Here is a 24,284-nt window from a genome sequence, read left to right on the forward strand (position 1 = left end):
CCCAACAGGGTCTCTCCATGGGCTCGGATGCCAAACACCTGGCACACGCTGCCCTTGGAGTGTTAAAAGCCAGAGGAGCAGGGAAATAGGAGGCCGACACAAACACACTCAAGATTCTCAACATTTGACTCAAGTCTGAACAAATCACTTAGAGACCAAGAAGGACAGTTACAGAAAGCCCCAGCCCCCAAATCTGCCCAACAGCTCCCAGCACAGACCTTCTCTCTGACACACAACCTAGCAGCTCCAGCCCAACTTGGTGCTTTCCCCACCCCTACTTTAATAGTCTGCCCTAATTAGCCCTCGTTAACCTCTCAGCTCCTTCTGACCATCTCCTTTGCTTTGCAGTGGAGCATTTTCCCTACTGAGCCCATCCCTTTTTGCTCCCTGCAGAGGTGGTGGGACTCAACCCTCATCCTCTCCTAATTTGTGGCTTTCCCTCCTCCTGTCCCTCCCTGTTGGTCATCCCCCCCCTCCGCCCCACCCCCAGCACCCACATAGGGATTCCCACCCTTCCTTCCTCTCTCTTCTCTGAAGGGAGCCCCCCCTGCACCCCTCATGCCCCACTTTCAGCCCCACACTGGTGTCTCACCAGCCCAGTGGGGTGTAGGGAGCCAGGGGCAAAGCCACAGGTGTGTTTTGCCTCTTCCTGAAAACCATCACTTTTAGAAGTCTTTGTGGATGCTTCCTGCCTTCTGCTCCTGCTGAACTCGTTTGCAGCTGCCTACGTTGCCAGAAGGATCCTGTGGTCCAGGCAGGGCTCCGGACACAGCATCCGTCTCTGCCTGACTCACTGGATGGCTTCCACACCACACGTGTTGCAGAGGGGTCCCCATCTCCCATCGGCTGCACGGCGTCCCCAGGATAAGCCCCTGGAGCCCTGCTCCGCTGGCCCCAGCCCCTCCGTCGCCCCGGCCAAGGCTCTGGCGTGTTCCCAGCCCCAGCCAACGCTGTAGGGCAGCAGCACGCGACACATTATGTGGCAGCTTATAGAAAGGATTGAGGAGACTTTTCCCCCTTTTATTGAAAATGATCATTTCTATTCTAGTGCAAACACTGTACATTTTACATCACAAAGCAAGAGATAATTTACAGGACACATTTCCATCTGGGAATCCCTCCTGTGGCTTCACGCGTCAAGCTCCGCCAGCCTCATCCATCATCCATCCCTGTCATGCTCAAAAATCCCACTTAGAGGGAATCAGCCACCTATTTCTGTGTCGAGAAAAGGTGGGTGGGGGGAAGAGGGGCTGAGAAAACAGCGTTTGTACAGAGCAGGCAAAAGGAATGTGCCTCAAGACCATTTTCTCCCCTGAATGGCACCTAAACTTAGTGATAACTGATGTAACCATGGCAACTTCCGAGAGCTGTGACTGAAAGTCTACGAAAACCCTGGAGAACTCCACGCTTTCGGGATAAGGCCCTTAATGTGCCCATATATTTACATGGTTCAATAAAATACAGATTAAACATACACAACTGTAAAATTTTGCTTTGTCTTGGTAGACAACTAGACATTGTCTCTTGGCCGAGGCCATCAGCAATTAAGAAACAAAGAACAAAACCTGTCCATTCATCCAGCTGGACTCTGTTTAGCAAACCCATGTAACCCAAGCAATATTGTCTCGGATGCTCTGGTGTACATCTTGATGTCGCCCAGCTCAAAGGTGATGTAAAGGTCTCATCCGGACTGACAACGGCCTGGCCAACTGTGACGGCATCCCCAGCCGAGTAGCCCAACCCAAGGCAAGACCCGACTAAAATCGGAAGCACAAAAGCTTATACAACCTTCCCGCGGGAGCAGCCCCATTCAAGTCAATTCAGTCCCTCGCACAAATAAAGTGAGAAGGGTGAACAAGGGTTTGCACAGGCATTTATGTGAGCTCCTTCATGTCAACATCACGGCGTGGGGGTAGGGATGGATATCTTGGTCCACAGATGGATAAACCAGGTACCAGGAGCTTCATGCTCTCCGAACTGTCTCCTTCCTAACTTTAGAGGGGGGAGCACCAGGCTAAGGCACTCAAGGACCGGTTCAGCCTCTGAGTAACGTTACATTGCACCAAGTCCTTTTTCTTTCTGATGGTGCAGGATATGTTCTTCAATAGCTTCTCTGTTTGCATAGGCACAGGAACCAAGAGTGAGTTTCTAAGTGAAGGCTGAGATTTCCAATGTGATCACTTGGCTCTAGGAGCTGGAACGACACTGCTCACGGTAGAAATATTTCGGTTTAGAGAAGGAAAGGCCAAAAAAGGGATCAAACAGAAAACATCACGGATTTCTTCAAACTCAGTGCTTGTCCAGCCTTGTTTCCCCTGCTGGTGTTCTGTCTGCAAGCGTAATCTGCGACTTTTAGGTTTTTGTCCTGGTCATAATTACATTCCCTTTTTTTGCCCCTCAAAAATATCCATACAGGGAGAAAAAAAAATTCCAGCAGCAACACACACAATCATGGGCACAACTGACGCCAGTTTGGATGTGGGACTTTTTTCCCCAGCGTTAGCTCAAATACTTTGGCTGGATTTCCATTCATCCTCTGCCCGTTTAATTTTCACCTTTGGTTTAAAGAGATTTATTTCTCATCTCCCGCAACATACTGTTTTAGACTATCAAAGCCCACTGTCAGACATCTATATATGGCCAGCATGCCTGCAGCAAACACCAAGATGGAGACCTAAGCCACTCTACCAGAAGTATCCCTCATGACTGAGCTTCATTCTCCTTCCCTTACGGTCCCCTCCTCCTCTCAAGTTTGAAAGAGGTAGGCAACATGAAAGATCCTCATTGCCTCAGGATGCTTGCATGGAAGAAACCCCTTTTGGGTTGCATCTCCTCTACTCTTCACAGAGAGAAGGAACTTAGGTCCTAATTAGCTCTCCAGATCCCAGAGGAGGGAGGACAGCAGGTAGGAAGAGCAAATGAGAATGGTTAAGGCTACAGGACAAGCCTCACTGGGCAGCATTATGGGAACTGGGGGGAGATACGGTCTTCGTGTGGGATGCTCCCTGCTGAGACATCACCCACCCTTGGAGGGGCTGGCAGAGACTTTCCATGGGGATGTCCTTGTACTTTCCCAAGAGCCACATGAACCCACCTGACGGGAGAGGAGATCCTCATCTTACCCTATGAAGCTGCAAACGCCCATGGGAAAATATCTGCAAAGGAGTGTGGCTCCCTCCAGCTTCACTTCTTCAGGGTTTCTCACGGGAAGACGTGAGCTGGCCATTTCCAGCGCTGCCCGAGGCTACCGGGAAGAGCTCTGACAAGGGTGAGAGAGGCTGCGGCTGGAATTTCAATGCCCGGCTCCAGGAACCTGGATGCAGCACAAACATCCCAAACATTTTCAATGGATTTTATTTTGTTTAATAAAAAACACCAACCAAGCTTGCATGTATATCTTATATATATAAATATATACAGTATATATAAAACAAATGCATCCGGACAATGCCTTTCCCTGTGGCACAAACTGTAAGGCATAGAAAGGAGTGTCCTAACAGTCCTATTCTTGGCACTACAGAGCGATCCCTCCCGCTACAACCCCTCCATCGCTCACACCCCCATGTTGGCTTTTCTCTCTTCTTTGGCTTTTCATGGCGGCAGTGCTGGGAATACTCAAGAAAGCAATGAGAAGCCCGAGGAGGTCTTCCTTATGTCTTGGACTGGTCCAGGCAACCCGTGTAGGATGATCCCATGGCGTTGGACTAACAAGCTTCTCCCAGACGAACGGTAATGGTGCTGCCTCTGTGGCACAAGGGATTGGAGGGATGAAGGGTCAGGCAGATACAAGGGAAAGCGGTGACCAAACAACTTCTTCTTCTAGGGTGAGCTGGGGCAGGGGGGGAGAGGAGCAAGCTTTGCATCTCAGCATGATGATGGGTGGGACGCATCCACAGGCTGAGATGGGCAGAGGTTTCTTTTCGCAGTCCCATACAAAAATGGAAACCAACAAGGGTGAGACTGTCCTTTACTGAAGAAGCTCGTAGTATACTGAGCAGAAGCAATAAACCTGACAATAACAAGAAAAAAAATAATGGTGGCATTATCCCAAAAGGAAGGAGGAACCTTGTCACTCATGAGCGGTTCAGTTTGCTCCCAGTTTGGTCCCCATGTTCAGTTCTGGGTTAGGGTTGGCTTTTTTTTCTTCTTTTTTTCTTTTTTGTGTTTTTTTTTTTGGTTTTTTTTTGTTTTTTTTTTTTATCTTTCAGCACAAACAAGTTGCAAAGCAGGACGGGTGCTGTTGTATTTTCTCCTTCTCCAAGGCAGCTGCCTCCAGTCGTTAATTGACTGTGGGCACTTGATTCCTCTGTAAACTATATTCCTTTGCCTTCAGTCTCAGGTTGGCAATACTGTTGGCCATATTCATGCCCTGTGCCGGGCTGGCGTTGGTACATGTGGCAGAGTAGGTGGCCATGGCGCTGTAGGATGGAGAGAAACATCACGTCAGACACGGTCTTACATCACGCAGAGAGCGAACATGCACTGCAGCGCGGTTAAACCCCGGGGTTTCCATTCCTGCGGGATGTATTTCTTATACGAGCAGGGAATTATCACTACTTCTTATTTAAAAAAAGTAAATCTCGCTGCTGCCGTTCACTTACCCAGAGATAACCAACGCCAAAGCTGGCTGAAGTCAACAGGAAAATTTCCATTTCCTATTTTCTAACCCAAAAGGTTTACAATGAGGTCAGGGTGCCCAGCCTGCCAGTTAGACCATTGTCCTTAAAAGTATTCCCACTGGAAGCAATGTCTTTTTGATGAGAGCAATTGCTGGTTTTATTGCTTGTGAAATCACGTCACTTCTGAAACATATGTTACATTAAAGAAACACTCTGGGAAAAACCCATTTCAACCATTGTGATGCTTTTTGGTTTCAGCCCTCTGGAATGAAGATTTCCACATTTTTTCCCCTCAAAACTTCAGCTGATCATAAAGAGCATGCCTTGAAGGCTGAGGGAAGAAAAAAAACAACAACCACCCGAAACATTTTTTCTCCCTTCAAATCACGACTTTATTCATGAAAAACATTACTTTTGGCAGCGGAGGCTGAACAAAGATCTCTGAGTCCTTTCTTATCCTACCAAAAATTTGCGGATCTGCTTTCCAGACTGCTAGAAAACTCATTTAACCCGTGGTGCCCAGGTTTCTGTGAAAAGCAACACCCCCCCAGCCCCAAAACCCAACAAACTATCCGACCTGTTGCATTTCCTATACATGAGTCCACAGATCAAAACCAGCTGACAAACACCAAGTGGACTGCTGGAGAGGGGACAGCAAAGGGCTACCAAGATGATGACAGGACTGGAACATCTCTCTCATGAAGAAAGGCTGAGGGATTTGGGTCTCTTCAGTCTGGAAAAAAGACGACTGAGGGGGGATCTTATCAATGCTTATCAATACTGAAAGGGTGGGTGTCAGGGGGATGGGGCCAGGCTCTTCTCAGTGGTGCCTGGCAACAGGACAAGGGGTGACAGGCACAAACTTGACCATAGGAAGTTCCACCTAAACATGAGGAGGAGCTTCTTTCCTTTGAGGGTGGCAGAGCCCTGGCACAGGCTGCCCAGAGAGGTGGTGGAGTCTCCGTCTCTGGAGACATTCCAACCCCGCCTGGACGCGTTCCTGTGCCACCTGCTCTGGGTGACCCTGCTCTGTCAGGGGCTTGGACTGGATGATCTCCAGAGGTCCCTTCCAAACCCGGCCATTCCATGTGATTCTGTGACTGGAGACACCCATTTAAGGCAGTCAGCGTGTTCAGGAGGAGACCACAAATGCTCTGCTAGAGGCAAGCTCAGGTCTGGTGCTGACCCTTTCCAACTGCCTGCCTGGGTGGCTCACATCTGAGGCTCTGGGAAATGCTCTCCTCCATCCCTGGCCCAAGAAAGAAGATAGCTTGTTCTTTCCCTTTTTCTTTTTTTTTTTTTTTTAATTTTCTTCCAGCGCTGACCTCGACAACTGAAGGGCAATGGAGCTGGTGAGGGGTCTGGAGAATAAGTCCTATGAGGAGTGGCTGAGGGAGGTGGGGTTGTTTAGCTTAGAGAAAAGGAGGCTGAGGGGAGACCTTATCGCTCTCTACAACTACTTGAAAGCTGAAAGGAGGGTGTAGAGAGGTGGGGGTCGGTCTCTTCTCCCAAGTAACAAGCGATAGGACAAGAGGAAATGGCCTCAAGTTGTGCCAGGGGAGGTTTAGACTGGATATTAGGAAAAAATTTTACACCAAAAGGGTTATTAAACATTGGGACAGGCTGCCCAGGGAAGTAGTTGAGGCACCATCCCTGGAGGTATTTAAAAGCCGGGCAGACGCAGTGCTTAGAGACATGGTTTAGTGGTGGTTTTTGTCAGAGTTAGGCTGATGGTTGGACTTGATGGTCTGAAAGGTTCCTTCCAACCTGGGCAATTCTATGATTCTATGACTGGAAGAGTCTTTGCAACAGCAAAATCTCCCTTGAGGAAAGAGGGCGTTTGCTGCACAAAGAGATCCAGGCCGTGGACATCCTCGTCCCCAAGCGCTGGTGGTATCTCCGACTTCGTAGGGCAGAACTAGCCTGCCAGGAGTTTAAATGCAACACAGTGCTGTCTGAATCCTCAGCCTCCAGGAGATCCAGACCAGGTAGGTCCCATCCCAGGCCAAATGACTCCTATTTCTCACTTTAAAGTGAGGAAAAAGACCTTTACAGAGGAAGTGTTATCTTTGCATCAGGACTGGTGGAAACACAACAGCTTACACACGGAAAACTCTCCCCAGGATGCCAAAAATTCAGGACACTTTGAGAGCCTGTAACAGCTACTGGAAGGACATGGAGGAGGAACATTAAAATACACATACCAAAATATAGGCTCAATTCTGCCCCACCCAGGGTGCATCAGCTGCATTTCACTGGGGTCCAGGACGTGATGGATCGGCATGCCTGGAGCCTTCCCCAGATGGCTGCGCACCCCCTCAGCTCCCTCCCTGTGGCTGGGTTGGTGATTTTACCCTCTCCTCCCCTCTAAGTCAGCAGGAACCTTGCAGTTTCACAAGGTGTACAGCCGATGGCTACTTAAGCACCCATTGCCACCCACTTCCACAGGGCGCATGTCCCCCATGCTTTTGTGCTGGAAAAAAATGGGAAGAGCCTCAAGGATACTCTAGATCAGACAAAACAGGAATTTTCAGTCTTGGGTGTAAACTGTCCCCATTCAAATCCAAGCTGCTGCCCAAGTCTGGTCTAAAACTCCAGGGAACCTCTTACCCTCAGCTCCCCAGAGGTGCGGGGAAAATTACTGTTGCCCAGCGAAATCTCTGCTAAACTAAAAATCTCCAGAAATGCTCTCTTTTAGCAAGTTATTCTACAAGGAGCAGTGTCCGAGAAGGCTGTCTCCAAACATCAGTATAGTTTGAGCGTTGCTCCTGAGACTCTCCAGGGTCTAATAAGGGTTGAAGTCACCTTGCTGCCCTCTCCCTCTGCTGCATTCAGGCGCAGAAAGAGTCTCCTTCCCCTACTCAGCTGGCTGCTTTCACGAAACACAGAGGAACATCATGTTTCTGAGGCCTAAAATCCTTCTTTCAAATATGGTTTTTAATGGCCTGCGGAGTCAAAGGCTGTTAGAGTGGGAAGTGCAGGCTGACAGCGCGACTGCTAGTCTTGTTTTCTTAGGAACCTATGCTGAAAAATGTCGAAGCCAAACATTTCAACTTCAAAAAAATAATAGTATCTACTTGGCTATCTACGTGACACAGATCCGCAAATAGCTTTGGCTGACCTGTGGCTGAATGTATTTGGAGAATAAACACACTGATTGAAAACTTTCCCCCAGATCTAAGAGTAAAAACAGCGCCGGCCGCGCAGCTTTCAGCCCGGCTCTCAGCCCTCTCCCAGACTCGCCGTTCATCAGGGGCCGGTACGGCAGCACCGGGGAGATGGGGAGGGGGCAGAGGGGCACGCAAACACTCCGCACGGCTGTTTTTCACCAAGCGTCCAATATTTTAATAACCCTAATCAGTTCCAAGCTTTAATGAGGCTGGGACAACCTGGCCCAGGCGTCCATTAAGATGAACGCGATGGCTAAGAGATGACCGGTGGGATTAGAAAGCCTGGGGAGCATAAAGTGTCTGAGGGTCCTGACCACCCCACACTGTGGAAACCAGCTGCTCTGCTCCTCTGCCAATGCCTCCTACCCCTCTGCAGGGCAGTGGGAGGGTGACAGTCCGTCCTGGTTTGCCGTGTCAGCCAGTGGGGACAGCCGTACACTGCAAATGTCTTTGCTGAAACGTCTTGGCTTAAGACAAGGGGAAGATAGCAAAACAGTGAGGATGTGTTTGCACCGTGGAGGCACAGCCAGGTCTGGACGTCAGGGGGAGAAAAACCATCCCTAAGGCTTTCCCTTCTCCCTTCCTCTCCTCGTTCACACATCCCAGTTGCCTTGGGCTTCTCGTTGCCCAGGGTGGCCCCAGACAGCCCTTCCCAGTGCGCCCCTGGAAGTTACCTTTGCAGGGTCTTCTCCTAGAAGCCGTTATGAAGCCCCTCGTGTAAACAACATCTTGGGAGGGACGATCTATTTTTAAAAGTGTGAGAGGTAGAAATAAGCCACAAGCATTCAGTAGGGATCTGGTACTGTGACCAGAGCAGTCTCAGCGGGGTGGGGAAGGACCTGTGCGTCTCTCCCCTGAACCCACTACCCAGACTCCTCCCTGGAATGCTACACCAAGGAGCACTTCACAGAGAGAATGCCTTAACCCCAAAAGGGGGATTTTGCCAGACAGCAGTCCTCAGATAAAATCCAAGGGATAAGGGGCACCTCAAAGACCAAACTGGTGGTCATCAAAAGCATCCTTTTCAGTACCTGGAGTGGGTGAACTTATGACTTGTTCTTCTGGCACTACAGGGTGGATGAAGAGGATCCCATGGCACCAACAAGTGACAAACTATCAGGAAGGCCATGTTTTTGCAGACCTAACTGTGCAAACACTGTTTGGGATACAAGAAGGGGATGAAGGCGACCAAGGAAGAGAGGTCCTGGGCATGGTGTGGCTCCCAAAAGCCAGTGGGAAGCTGGTTGTGACCAAGCCAGATGAACAGGAAGGAATCCAGCCAAAGGCTTCAAGGTCCTGAACAACAATAAAGCCACTGTGCTAAAAAACACCCACCAAGCTCATTTTTAACTGTCTACAAGCCAGCTGGCTCCCCACAAACCAACACATCCTGTGGATCTTGTGTCCACACCCGGTTCCTGATGGGTTGTGGATGGCACAGGGAAGCCTGTGACACGCATGGACATCCTAGATCCTTTGAGCAGACTGGGGCTGCCACATCTGCACTTCCCTCCTGCCACCCCTTAAGCAGCACTGGCCACAGGAGACGGACACTGAACACCAGTCTGCCACCCAGAGACACCTGGTCCCTACTGTGGGCCAACCACAGCACAGCACAATGGCACAGCTCGGTCACACACATCCTTGTGCTCTAGCAACTAGAAAGAAATTACTCACCAGTTCAGTGCTGACCATAGAGGGGAGGACTGGGAGCAACACGCATGGAGTGATTTCCCAGCCCTTCCTTGCATCTCAGCCAGTGACTGCCACTGGCAGCCACAGAACTCCCTCTTCTGGCCACCGTGTGGTGGCTGAGCCTCCCCAGGTGCTCTGCCATCACCTTCCCTGGATCTGTGTCCCATGGAGAGGTTTCTTGCTTTAAACTGGATGCACTAGGGAAGCAAGTGCAACCACTTCTGCTTCCATGTATTTCTACCTGATCCTCTTTCGAAACTTCCTGAATTGCGGAGAGAGACCACCAAAAAAGAATCCGCAACCTCCCATGGAGCCGGCTGCCAGAAAGCCCCAGTGATGCTGAACCAAGCCCACCTTGCAAGCCTGGCAGCGAGATGGGGTGGGATGGGGACAGGTAAGGAAAACCAGTGGGGTGGTTAAACTGCTGTATCCTCCAGCTGTCCCATGCAAATATTAACACCCCATCAGAGCTGTCTAAGGGCCACTCTGAGATTGCTCTATACTGTGCCAGAAACTGGTCAGCCCCGGGGGGGTTGTTCACTCACCTGTAAGGCGAGGCGGTACCCCAGGAGAGATAGTCGGTGGGTCTCGGAGCTGGGCGAGGTACTATGGGCTGCTCCACAGCGGTCACGTCCCCTGAGTAAGATTTCAGCAGAGAGGCATTCTTGCTGGCCAGCATTGCCCTCTCGTTCCGGCGAAACTTGGCTCTCCGGTTTTGGAACCACACCTGGGGTGGGAAGCACAGACACCCACCAACCATCACAACCAGCTCTGCTGTGACTCTCACCCTTTCACCACACCACTTCTGCTCTGCTGGGCAAGACAGGGCTCCGTAAAAGCACTGGCATGCCTGTCACTGGAAACTCTGATGACGAGACCTGGTAAAGATGCCCATGAGATGCCAACCGACCGTTGTGTCCAGTTCATCCTGGAGAGCATCTGTCAGTTGTTTAGTGGCCAGCCCAGCCCAGCCCATGACACCTTCATGTGAGGAACTGGCTCAGCAAGGTCCCTGTGGGACCGGGTCTGTCCTCTGCCGTAGGCAGCAAGGCCTGGGAGCGAGTGCTGTACAACACATCGTGTTCCATGGTCTGCTTTGACCTTCAGAAGGTGCAGGCTTGCAAGCTAAGAGCTGAGAAGCTCAAGATAATGTGTGCAGCCTGAGCACAGGACATCCAACATCTTGGCTTTGAACGAATCATATGAAGACATCTGACTGGGCAGGTAGTAGAGTATGGTAGCGGATCAGGCCTGGCAGTCCTCCTAAGGCATGGCACGCTTGGGACTGCAACACAGCATGACTCAGAAGCTTGGTGACCCTAGTGTGCCATGCAGACCTCAAGGATTTCTACTGCCATACTGGAATGGCCTGATGACACCCCTCAGGTGAGGTGTGTCTGGATACAAGCTGTAGTGATTACCTGAACTCTAGCTTCAGTGAGGTTGACTCTGCGTGCAAGGTCTTCCCGTACGAAGGCATCGGGGTAGTGTGTCCTCTCAAAGACCCTCTCTAATGCCTGGAGCTGGCTGCTGTTGAAGGTAGTTCTGTTCCTTCTCTGCTTTCTTTTCTTCTTCTCTTCTGAGTTCAGCTGGTCATCTAGGAGAGAAAATTGGAGATGTGAAAGGCTATAAATGGGGTGAATAACCTCAACGGTTTCAAGATGGAAAGGGCTTAGGAAGGGACGTGCGCAATTTCAACACCACACCTTAACCACACTGCGTTAGTCCCCATGTAAAAAGGAGGTGGAAAACGCATTGACACCAGGTATTTATTTCCCAGCTCAACTGCATAAGACGTGTACTGGCTCTCTCAGGCTACCCCATGCCTCAGCTTCCTTATCTCTAAAAAGAAACTTGTAAGTCCAATATGCATCTCCCCATTCCTGACAATCCCAGAAACCTTTTCTGACCATAAAGAATGATGAAGACCTGTTCTCTCATCTTCAAATTTCCAAGGACTGCCCTTACTGGGACGTAATACAGCCCTCTGGGGTGAGCACCAGTCCTGCACCAGCGCTTACTGACTGTGAGAAGATGCTCCTATCTCTGAGTAAGGGAAGTGCAAGGAAACGGCTATTACACTGGGCTTGACTACAGCCGAGGTAATGTCGTTCTCTATATGTCGCTCCATTTGGCTTAAATGAGGACTGCATTCTCTTATCCTCCCCGCATCCAGACCGCGAGGCGTCAATTCTGGCAGAGATGGGGAGCTGTGAACAAAGAGGTATCAGACAGTGGAAATGAAGCATGACTGATAGGGGCCTGAATAAGAGACAAGTGCAAAAGCCAGTTTCACTTGTACGCTTGCAAGCCAAGGACACGGAAATACAGTCAGACGGACATGGATATCGTTGCAACTGGGAAGCAAAAACCCAGTAAGAGAGAGACTGAGCATAAACACGTCGGACACCGTTGACTGAAGAACAGTTGTGCACTCTCCAGCACCCCCTTGCCTGGCCCAGGCCAGCAAGGTGGTGAACAACAAACTGTGCGCACGTATTGTTTTATGCCTCGTTTGTATTTACTCCAGCAATAAATCAGTACATCCACACATCTGGAGTCACACTTATCACCACTGCCTGCGGTCACTGGAGCAACCCCAGTGCTGAGATACCTGTGAAATGGCTTTTCTTAGCAAATACCTGCTCTGCGCCACCTCTCCTTTTCCCAGGGCTGTTGCACATGCCAATGTAGCAGCAGTGACGGAGCTACCGATGCACGGGCACTCGCGGGTACTGGCAAGCAGCGAGCGACGGCTCCAGGGGTTTGAGACCTGGGAGTCCTGGGGGACAACAGGATGACCGTGAGCCAGCAATGTGCCCTCGTGGCCAAGAAGGCCAAGGGCATCCTGGTCTGCATCAAGAAGAGTGTGGCCAGCAGGTGGAGGGAGGTCATCCTCCCCCTCTGCTCTGCCCTGGTGAGGCCACATCTGGAGTACTGTGTCCAGTTCTGGGCTCCCCGGTTCAAGAAGGACAGGGAACTGCTGGAGAGGGGACAGCAAAGGGCCACCAAGATGACGAGGGGACTGGAACATCTCTCCTATGAAGAAAGGCTGAGGGATTTGGGTCTCTTCAGTCTGGAAAAAAGATAACTGAGGGGGGATCTTATCAATGCCTATCAATACTGAAAGGGTGGGTGTCAGGGGGATGGGGCCAGGCTCTTCTCAGTGGTGCCCAGGGACAGGACAAGGGGTAACGGGCACAAACTTGACCATAGGAAGTTCCATCTCACCATGAGGAGGAACTTCTTTCCTGTGAGGGTGGCAGAGCCCTGGCACAGGCTGCCCAGAGAGGTGGTGGAGTCTCCGTCTCTGGAGACATTCCAAACCCGCCTGGACGCGTTCCTGTGCCACCTGCTCTGGGTGACCCTGCTCTGGCAGGGGCTTGGACTGGATGATCTTCAGAGGTCCCTTCCAACCCTATGATTCTATGATTCTATGAATGCTCTTTATTAGGACAAGCTGGCGGCTATGACACCGGCTTTACTTCTACCCTACCTGTACCGAAGTATCTTCACTCATCACACCTGTGGCAGCACAGCAAATACATCGGTTTCCATGGGAAGCCGCATTGAAGGAACTGAGATCAAGGCACCAGCCTGCAGGAGCAGGAGGCCACCGCTGCCTCCAGTGAAACAGCCCCATTCATGCTGCAGGACTGGTACGCCGTCGCCTTGCGCTCGTCCCTCATCAAGCCCTCCGGTATGTGTGGGGTCCCACCAAAACCATCAAGGCTTCTCATGCTCCTGCAGCCCCAGCCTTCAACGCTCCCAAGCACACCGGGCAGAGCCCCAGGTGGGGCAATGTCCCCCTGGTCCCACTGTCTTACGTGGAAGAACAGTAGTGATGGTTGGGAGGATCTGAGCCAATATACATGTCAGCACGCATTAAAATATATTCATCGTTGTCTCTGTAAAAATGCGTGAGCTAGTGAGTTATATTTTAAGTTAATCACTGCGCACCTTGGCCCAGGTGACACTCACCACTGAGAGTCCACGGGCTTGACCTGTGATATACAGTTGCAGAATATCCCCTCGATAGTCGTTCCTTTCACCATATACAAATACGAAAGCTCCCCTCATCCTCCTGTTCCTGAGGGGGCATGTAAGGCACGGGGAGAAGCTGACAAGGAAATTAAAGTCTACGGTTGTTGTCCTCACCACCTGTTTGTGTTGCTTTTCACAGCCCATCTGGTAACAGTTACTGCACCTGAACGCCTTTGGAGCAAGGCCCATCCATTTGGGAACAAAAGGACATTCCTCTTAAATGAAAGTCGGTTTTTCAAATTCCTGCAGGTTTACAGCTCCTCCGTCCCCAGAACTTCTCCAGCAGCCCAATGATCCCCAGCAGGCTCCCTTCCAGCCTGGGGATTCCTGGGTGCAAAAATACACCCTTGGTTTTCTTGTATCCGAGAGGAAGTGTTTGAAGACCAGTTTTTAACAGGCACGTTGAGTCGTAAAGCTGAGCTGGGGAAGGGACTGGCAGAGGCGGGAACACGCAAGAAAAACAAACACCTGTAGGAATCCCAGGGCATTAAAACAAGGCACCAGGTGAATCTATCCCACTCAGGTGGTGGGAAGCGAAGCAGTGAAGGAGAGGGATGGGATTTAACCGCTGCGTCGTGCAGGACACCATGCAGCATCTCTACCTGGGGGGTTCAGTGTTGTCACAGAGTCCGTGCCTTACAAAGAAGCAGAAAAGTCCTGCGCGTTTCTCTCCTGAGTCATCATCAACGCTTTTATAAAAAGGGTCAGCAATTTCCCCCTGGCTCTACTGGCGAGCTTCGGCGCCGTCGTCGTGCTGCTGTGCACCACACAACACAGCAAACAGCGAAGAACAAGCCCCAGGGCATGATCGTCCCTCTGAACGGCAGAAACATTGCAAGACCAGTTGCCGTAGAGGCCAACGTCAACATGGGTGTCTGGCCTCCTCCTGAGTTATCCGTTTGATGCTATTTTCTACTCTAAACCCTGCCCACGTGGAATGGATGAACAAATCCATAAAAGCCTTTGGGACCCCTTGAGAATCCCCTCCAGGCCTTCAAAGCTCCTGCCCAGAAGACGACACCCGGCTGGAGGGAGCACAAGCCCAAGGCTGCCTGGGCATTGCTCGGATCCTGCGTGACAGTTACACATGAGGAAGGGTGAGGACATCTCTCTGGGGAGCAAGCAGAAGGGCCAAAGCCTGTAAAACACTGGAGAACAAGAATCCCTCCTGCCAAGCACGTTAATACAATTTGCCTGGTTTCCTCCCGGCGTAAAGCGAGACACTGGTGATTCACAGCTCACCTCGTAATTACCGGACCCAAAAATAGCAGGGCCAAGGAACGGAAAAGTTGCAGGCAGTGTCCGTGTCGCAGTGACTCACGGTCAGGTCACCGTTGGCTAACGCACCTCCAGCATCGGCTGGCGCGGAGCGGGGACGTGAGTCACCTCCTTTTTCCAGGACGCTGCTGGATGGAGGTGGCTCGACAGCAAAGCACAGCCTGTGGCGGGGGGCGGTGGGGAATTTGAGATCTCCTTTCGCCGCGCCTCTGGAACAGCGCAACACAGCTAGATCCAAATGTCTGCACGCGTTACTTGAGTAGCAGGGGGGAAAAAAAAAAAAAGTAATAATGGCATTAGCCCAGAGCCACTGCTGGGTTGATCACTCTTTGCGTTTTGCCGTGTGGACATGCCATATGTTGATTACAAACTGCTAACAAGGGACTGCAGACACCTAAACCCCAGGTGTCTGCAAATGTCACCTTGCTCACAGCAGTCACCGGCTGCCTTCAACATGGCAGCAGGGTATTCCTTTATTTTTTTTCCTGCCGTCATTTCTTTATCAGGAAACAAGGCTGAACGCAGAATAACGGTATACCTAAGCAGCGCTGACAGCACTAGTGACCAGAGTCAGCAGAAAAGGAGGGAAGAGGAAAACAGCTCTAAAGCTTTTTAGGTGGGTCAGAAGTCTTTCATCAACTTTCTTTTAATCAGAAATATTTTATTACAAGCCGTGTCCTCAAAAGCTGAGCTGCTCGCAAATGTGTCCCCCAGAGAGATGGAAACGCACGTTCTCTTCTCAGGAACCCAAGGCTGGAAAATACGGGAATTTCATTTCAAAATCCCACAACCTTTCGTGTTGGGCTGGGAGGTTTTGTTTCTTTTTCCCACGTTTGTGTTTTCCTGTATTATTTCTACATTCACCCACGACATGCAAATCCTGGTGTCGTACACAAACGCGCTTCTAGGATGCACCAAATAAATTTTTAATTGCTCCTAAGTGATACAGTATGGAACGTCCTACTCTTTTTTCCCTTGCTCATCGTGTCTCCTCTTGCAACGCGACAGATCCGCGCTTGAAGACACTCCGATCTGTGCTCCTTATCGCACAGCCGCTGTCCTAGTGTCTGGGACTGCCACTTGGGGTAGGGGTACCCTCGAACGGCTCCTGTTGGGATGCCGCATGGAAAATACAATGCATTATAAAGCAAAACAGAGTGGAGAATTAAATACCTACATATAAGTCACATATTTTTTTCCACCACTACTTCCAACCGCAACATATTTTGGATTTCCAGTTTGCAGGAATGCTTGTGCATACTTGCCTTCATTCCAGGTCAGAACAAAAACTAGTTTCCAGATGGGATTTACATGGTGTGGGCAGTTTTAAAAAGTTTTGACCGATTCTATTAAGTCCAGAACCAGCTATTATAGTACGTTAATTGGATCTGAATTGAAAGTAAACAATTGGATTTAATTAAGTGAGGAACAGAGACATGTAACCGCAGTATCACATACGGTAAGGCAGGAAAGATTTGTCACATCAGTTATATAAACTGTAAACTGAGAAAGCATTCCAGGAAGAAAATAAGGAATCACACTATAATCACAGCCTTCCAAATAAGAAGTCACCGCTAAAGTTTGAACACAGATTAAAGAAAAAACGAGACTAACTACTTCACAGGGGAAAAAAAAAATAATCTAGAAACTAAAAACCTAGCAACTAAAAACTGTTTTAAAATAAAAAAAAAAAAATCCTGAAGTTAAAAAAAAAAACAACAATGAAAGTTTTATTCAGAGTGGTGGAGAAAGAAAAGAAAAAGGAGAAGAGATGGGAAAAGAACGGTTTGAGTAGAAATATTTCTGCGGGTCCCCCCTGGCTCCGGGCAGACTCCTCTCCCCAACATCAGCCGTCCAGACAGTTACAGCCCTTCGCAAGCTCATGTTCCATTTTCATTTGCGCTCTGCTTTGCTTTCGATTCATTATATTCCTCCAAAATACTGCAACTCTTTGAGTGCTGGGCAGCTTTCTCAACTTATCTCATATAAAAAACCCCAAAAACCCAAACCCAAAGGGTTTAATAAGGCGCCAGGAAGGGGAGCGGGAAGCAGAGACAGGGACATACAAAATCCACCTGATGGCAAAGCCCTGCCCCGTCCGATTTGAGAGGGGTCTCAAGTGATTTTCCACCCGTGCGGGATGCTGGAGACGAGCCAGCGTGCCGCGGGGAGCGGGGCTGCCATGGACAGGGGGTCCCAGCACCGTCCCTCGCGCAAAGACGAGATCGCACCCCATCTGAAACAGCCGACAGACACCAACAGCGCTCGGCGCCGTGCAAAGTTCACCCTAAACGAGACGCTCTCAACCTGAAAAGCCACTTTCCAAGCCTGAAAACATCACTTTGGCAGAAAACGGGGGAAAAGCCTCACCGCTCTGTTTTCTCTCGGCTTGTTTTCCATGTCTTTGACCAGGCTGGACGGCCAGGTCCACCGCTGGTTTTGCAGCTTCCCTTCCCAAGCATCGCCTGGTCTGGGCAGCAGGAGCTCATCGCCCAGCAGCATCCGTCGTCTTCCCAAGACGTGAACAGGGACAGAAACGGGACAAGAGGACCCACACGGATAAGATTTCGTGCTCAGAGCGGCCTGAAGTATCTTTCTAAAAGCTCCCAGGAGAGAACGGACTCCGGTTTATACATATTTCCATGCATGAAAAGTATTTTCAAATGGAAATAAGGTTTAACTTCAGGGTAGGCAAACACTGCAGGGAGAAGCTATAATTACCCTACACCAGGCATCACAACTGTAGGCAATATGGAATGGAGATGGCACTTAAAAGAAAACGAAATATGTTAAAGTTAGGAGAGATGCCTATTAAGTCATGTACTGAAGCTAGCCCCGACGAGCAGCGGTAACAGCAGGTTTGCATTTGCGATTACAGGTCAGACTACGGAGGTTTTTGAACTATCATTTTTCTCCCGTTACACAACACCGGCTGAGCTTTTTTCTAACCTCCGCTGTTTATTTGTTTGGTTTTTTTTACCTGCATCATCTGTGCACAAGACCTCAAATTACTTCAATTACACAGAAAATTCAAGTATCTGAAGTTCCAGGCTTGTTAACATCACCAGGCAAACATAAAAAAAAAAAAAATAGAAGAAGAAAACAAAGAAACAGATACTATATTTCTTTTAAAAGCCTTCGCTTTTGATTATCTGGTAAACTAATCAGGCTCCATTTTTGCACATAAAAAAAATAAGTTGATTTGTGCACGAGCATGGAACTTCAGAAAGGTGACCCTGAATTTTTCATACAAAACACGAGTTTTAATATCAAATGGAAAAAAAGTGTGTGTATTTTCAGCATGGCCCGCGGGACTACGGCAGTTCCTCTCCGAAGTGTCTGCAATGTGGAACCTATCAGGATAATTTCTAGCTGACCGCATACAAACAATTACATATCATTACCGAGCTGCCAATAGCTTTTGCATGGATAGCGTGCCTACGGTCTCCCCTTGCGCTCGCCTCCGCCTGCCAGACTGGGGGAACTCACTGAGGTCCTGTACAACCACGGCTCCACCAGCGCCGACGGTGAAACCCTCGCTGCCCTCCAGCAGGACAGACGCCGGAGCAGAGGGACCTCCCGCCTGCGCCATGGCCAAAAGACACATTTCCAGGAGGGTTTCAAGGCCCAGCACCAGCCAGTGACCCTCGCCCACCGGGAACGAGGTCTTGGGGGTTGTTGCCTTCCTGGTGGAGAGCCTGGAGACATCTCCGAGCTCCTCAAGACTAGTTTCTAGCATTCAAACAGTCTCCACACGGACTTATCGGGCGCTGCAGGGACCTGAGTGCAGAGGCATCCCCCGTGCTCTGCTCTGCGCTTCTGCAGGTCTGCAGACCTGGGGACCAGGTCTTCCTGCAACCCCTACCCGCTCCGCTCCTGACCCACAGCCAGGGCAGCAGGAGCTCCTCCTTGGCAGCTGAGAGTCCTGTCCTATGGCACATGTAAGACAAAACTGCTTTGCAGGGTGGTTTCAGCTCTGGTGCTCTGCTTCTCATCTGACGGGAACCTGCAGAGCACATGGGCAGTTACAGCGGCTGAGACGTGTGTCTTCCCTAACCATGTCCACGTTCCCACTTGCTGGAGCTGACAGAAGAAATGAATTTAGAAAAAACCAAACAGTAATCACGATGCAATGGAAATCCAGAGAGCCTCCCTGCAAAGACATGGTGTTAAGTGTTAATTACTGGGAGAACAATATTTGCGGCAGCAAAAGTATACATCCTTCCCCAGAAATTGGTACAAAGCCATTGAAAGTCCCCCTAGATCCCACAGACCAGTCTGAGTTCCTCTTTAACAGCTCCGCTTTTATATTCGCTAGGGTTTTCCTTCTGGGCATCCTACAGCTCATAAGGCACATGGCTTAGTCCTGCTCTTCTAACAAGTCTTTCCGCCGGGTCTTGGGGTCAGAGTGTTCCCATAATACAATAAGCGCTGTATGGATCTCATAAGCTCCAAGGCACAGTATGTTATGTGTTTGGAATTCCTCGTATGCTTTTATACTTTGTTTTACATATTGTAATTTTTATATGCATTACCGCATTGATCCTTGGAAAATTAATTTAAAAAAAAATATATAATCAAAAGCAAACACATATTTTAAAAGCCTGCCAGCGGCAAATCATGTTCTGTGAGACTGCACTTTGTAACTGACAAAGAGACCAAACCACCAGACCGTGGCGGTGATCCAGCGGGGTGGATTTACCAGGCTCGGGAGGGGACACGATCCCAGGGAGCTGTAGTCCTCCCCTCTCCGAGTACCTCATTAGGGCAGCCTGATGCCGCAGAAGCATTGGACCCATGACAGAGGAGCAGAAATGCTCCGCTGGCCAAACCCCACTAGGGTACCCAAAGGTATCATACCCAACAGGGATCTGTGCATCCCAGCACAGCACTCAGCCGCAACGACGTCCAGCCGCTGGCGCCAATATGACCACCAGACCTTGCCTGGAGGGCTGGAGCACCTCAAGCCTTCACAGCCTCTTCCTCACTCTTTGTTAAGACCCAGGATCAGTGCTTTTGGCAGGGCTGAACACGTGCAAAGTCACGGCTTTGCAAGGTCAGGGGTATGACTTCCAACGCCCACATCCTCTTCTCATCAGCTCCCCTTCCCATGCCATGTGTCCTGATGTTTCATCTTAGGAACGGCATTCATGCAGCCAAGATCAAACTTCCAGCCTCCGCCCTGCTCCATCGGTATTTTCTCATTTCCAAAGCCGCCTCTCTACGCTCTTGGCCCCCTCCCCGCCGTAGTTTATTCCAGATAACGTCTTTCTCCTCTCCAGCACCCTTTCTTGTCCTTTCTACAAAGGTTTGAAGAGCCGAGTTGTGTAACGCTGCCCCTTCTAACTCTAACGTGCGTGTGGTACATCCGAACCAGCACAACGGCTGGGAGAATTCTTCTTAAGAGCCACCACTGCTCTTAGCTTGACCGTGTAATGAGCACTTCCCATCCAGGACCAGACCGGCGCACCAGGAAAGCCACGATCCATGTCCACCTGGATACCACCAGCTGCCTCAAAGACAGTGGCAACAAACCATCATGACAATTAGGCAAGGACAGGTTATTAATCCACACTCATATCCCTCTGCAGTGAGCTTCATAGGGTTACACTCTACGAACGGCACGCTATTGTTTCCACCTGCTTCCTTGTTGGATTCACCTGGCGTCCCCTTTCTCTTCATGTTCAGAGGCGACCCCCAGAATGGTAACTAGACATGAATCACAAAAACGTGTCACCTATGCCCCAGGCTTCAGGGATCGATACGCCCTTTGATGCCAAGCTGCTGGGACAAGACTTTAACAACAAAATACGGAACGTGTTAAGGAGACTCCCCCCTTGTAGGGACCAAGCGTGGGGCAGATTTTGATTCCTTCCATAGGAAGGAGTTCCTAGAAGGAGAGCAAACCTGAGGCAGTGCTGGTGCTTGGGCCAGGGGTTAATGGAGCCAGGAGCACATGACAGACACCACTACAGTTGGTCCAGCCCTTCGGGATGGTACATTTCAGTCTTTGCAAGGTCTCTCCAGCCCTCAGAGCAGTCCCCGAAACCAAAATAGTCAGAAACCGCTTCCACCCTCTTCTGATGGCCACAGATTCAGAAGGTTGAGCCTCCCTGTTAGTGCTCACGTAGAAGGACGCATCAGCCCTGAAGCCACGAAGTGGGGACCCTGCAGTCCCCCTCCCACCGTACACCCACCTCAACTCTGGGCAATGCTGCTTTTATTAAACTTTCTCTTCTGTTTAAAAAACGTGGCAAAAAAATCCTCATGAACTTCAGCTAGAAAAACTTCCTAGTGGGGAAAATTAGAAACATTTTTGCAAGAAGCAGTTAGTGTAAAAAAAAAAAAAAAAAAAAAAAGGGGAAGCTTTTGGGGGGGGGTATTTTTTTCAGTCCATACATACGTTGCAGATGAACCACCTGGCATTTTGGGCCTTTCAAGTGGCTCGTTTCCAAACGGTGTGGCAGCCGCCAAGAGCCTGCAAACGTTACCCAGCACAATCTCCCGCCCGCACCGGGAAAGACTGACTCAAGCTGACCGGCTTCATGAATGTCTCCGCTTGTTTCACGTCCCCGCGGAGGCCCACCGTGCTGTTGAGAAGTGCCATTATTAAACAGCCCCATCCCGACCAGATCTGGAAATTCACTTGGATGTGGGGTTTTTTTTTGTAGGTGGGACCCGTGCGAGCAGACAGACAATGACCGGTGGGATGCGCACGCCAGCTGACCCCACCAGTAGGCAGAAACACTCTTTTCAATGGATATTTCATCTGTTTTACTGTTGAAATATCCAGGACTGCAAACTGCATGGCACAGAACGACCGTGCCGGGACCACGGGCTGGGAGAAAGGGAAGCGCAAACGATGGTGAGAACATCAAAACCAGCTCTCTAAAGCCTGCGCTCCCCTTTCACTAGTATCCAAAAAAAAAAAAGTGTTTCGACCAAATTGGACCACCACTGCCATCGCCCCTTACCAAGCAAATTGGACTGGAGCCGCTGCAGAGCTTCGCTTAGAAATCCAGATTTTGACTGTTAATGCATTTTTATGGGTCCCTTTTGATCACAACTGGAAAAACAATGGCATCCGAGATCCAGAAATAACAGAACTTGAGCCCGGCTGTCAGCATCCAGCCCACTTGCCTCTTCCAAGGGCTGTGAGCATCCTGACCGGGAACGTGCTCCTCAGGTGGGGAATAAAGGACCTTTACATCCCGCATCGCTACGGGAGGCAAAGGGATTAGAGAGCGTAGGGCCATTTCAAAACAACCCTTTCTCCTTCCCAGGTCCATAGTGAAAACCTGTTCTTCTAAGGCCAGGGGACAGGGAGGAGGGACGAGGCTGGGGGCTCTGGGGGTTTTTTGCTGGACATGGGGACATTCACCAAAACAGGAGGGTGGATGGGACGGACCACGGGCTCCAGCGTGCCCCGCGCCCCGGCTCTGCAGGATGCGAAGGGAGACCGGGCTCAGATCCACCTCCATCCTTAGCCTCTTCTGGACGGTGAATGCATTTCACATTAGCTAATAAATTGCTACATCTTATGTTTCTTAGCCTGCTGGAATGATGAATATTTCGGAATGTATTTTGGATGGTCGCCTGCCAGAATTGAACAATCAGCTAGAGATTTTAAATCAAAAGGCTGAAAAATGGAAACCTCTGTATTTCCACAAAGTTCACTGCAGTTTGAAAGGCACAACTCCCAGCAGAGGAGGCAGAATAACGATTGTCAGAGCCGCTGCGAACTGGGGCAAACGAGGCATACGTTGGAAACGACAATCCCTAATACGGAGTAACGATCTTTGCCTCCAGGTGATGAATATATTACAGGATATCTGCTTATTGCTGCCCTTAATCTGACTGAAATGTCAGATACTCTAACCTGGAGGATCAGACAATTTTGGGGACCTGTACAGAGGTGCGGGATATCTCAGGGACAAAGGACGGCTTTTGGTCTGGTGCAGGGCTAGCAGATGAATGCTGCCGTTCTAGGACAATTTAACAGAATTTAAGTCTTTTTAAAGGCTCTAGCTAACAAATCACATCCGTTGCCAGACTAGGCGCATCCTCACCTAACAGAGGAGCATCTCAACGCCAGCAAAAGATTTGACGGCTCACCCAAGGTAGCACAGTTGGAGAAAGAGGACTACGGACCCGCGCTGTGTCCCGTCCCCCTGCTCCAACCACCGCGTCCCACCAGCTGCGGGCGCCCAAATCAGCTCACGCAGACGAACGGTCACCACGTAACGAGGGCTGAGCAAGCTCAGCACAGCCCCAAAGCTCGGACAGAAAGACTCCATGGATAAAGGAGACCGGCAAGTGGTCTTGTCTCATCGGAGCAGCCACAGATGGAGCGGGTCCAAGAAATAAGCTTCTCTCTCCCCCCGTGGAGATGGGCTGTCTAGACACATTGGCAAAGCCGCGCCGCCGAGTTTGCAGCGCTGCATCCTTCTTGTATACAGCCTGTCAAATACAGCAAATTCCTGTCCCCCCGGCCTGTTAGCATGGGCATTTTTTCAAACTTCCTAGTGTCAGTCATGTCCAGAAACGTCAATGACATTTAATGAGAAATTTTTAAACAGATTTTTGTGGAAAATGTCTTACAATTTTTTTGATCATCCCTCCGGCAAAATCATTTGCTGGTCATTTCATTATTTCCATTTTTAATAACAATTAAAGTAAAAATTAAATAAGTTGAGTACAAAGTATTTTTAGGCCAAGAAACACTGATATTTGAATACGAATTGCAATGAAAAATCTGGGGAAGGACAAAAAAAATAAAAGTTCTCCAAATAACAAAAACTATTGAACAAAAAGCTATGGGAGCTGGGTGCACTTCAAAATAAACCAGAAATGGGACACGTTCACATTACGATTGTGCCGTTCAGCTTGTTGAGTTTCACAGCACGGAGATTAAATTAACAGCAAGTAAGCAAAACCACCTTCAGTAGATGGTATGAAGGTACACAGCAGCTATTTCATTTCAGTTGCATATGCAAATGCTAGCTGGTGTGTTTGTGAGTAGTGCAGACCACGTTTCCTAACCATCATCAGTGCTAACGGCGAGGCTCCACATCAATGCTCTTAACCCTTTGCAGAAAAAAAATGTCATTTTTGATTCATAAATGAAGGCAGATGGACTTATTTCAGGTTAAGGGGGCTCCATAGCAAGGTTTAATGGCACCCCAGCAGCTGATGGGCACCACCATGCCCCCGTACCGAGGCTCCTGAAGCTCAAGCTCAGTCCCCTCAGTGTGCCGGACGGTGAGCACCGAGCATCGCCCGCACGGGGCCCCACATCGCCCCACAGCGCAGCAGCTCCCTCTGCCTCATCAACCTACCAAACCATCATCCCGGGGCCTGGATGTCTGGGTTGATTTAGCGAGCAGCGGCCGTGGGATGGGCTTCCCACTCTGCTCCTCCACCGATGGCACCCCTTGAGGGGACTTCTGAAATCACCTCATCCCTGGGAAAAAAAGCT

General features: G+C 49.9%; 1 protein-coding gene across 1 annotated transcript in view; it reads right to left on the reverse strand.

The window, feature by feature from the left end:
* Positions 1-1,136: 1,136 nt before the first annotated feature.
* The window catches only part of PRRX1 (paired related homeobox 1), a 43,677-nt gene continuing 20,529 nt past the window's right edge, over positions 1,137-24,284 (reverse strand). The window contains exons 2-4 of the mRNA XM_063345082.1: positions 10,906-11,081; positions 10,030-10,211; positions 1,137-4,418 (exon numbers count right to left, since the gene is read on the reverse strand). Of these exons, the coding sequence (XP_063201152.1) occupies positions 4,280-4,418; positions 10,030-10,211; positions 10,906-11,081 (497 nt within the window). The 3' untranslated portion in view covers positions 1,137-4,279. The remainder of the gene's footprint in view (positions 4,419-10,029; positions 10,212-10,905; positions 11,082-24,284) is intronic.

Source organism: Chroicocephalus ridibundus, chromosome 8 (genome assembly GCF_963924245.1).
Source record: "Chroicocephalus ridibundus chromosome 8, bChrRid1.1, whole genome shotgun sequence".
NCBI classification, from domain to species: domain Eukaryota; kingdom Metazoa; phylum Chordata; class Aves; order Charadriiformes; family Laridae; genus Chroicocephalus; species Chroicocephalus ridibundus.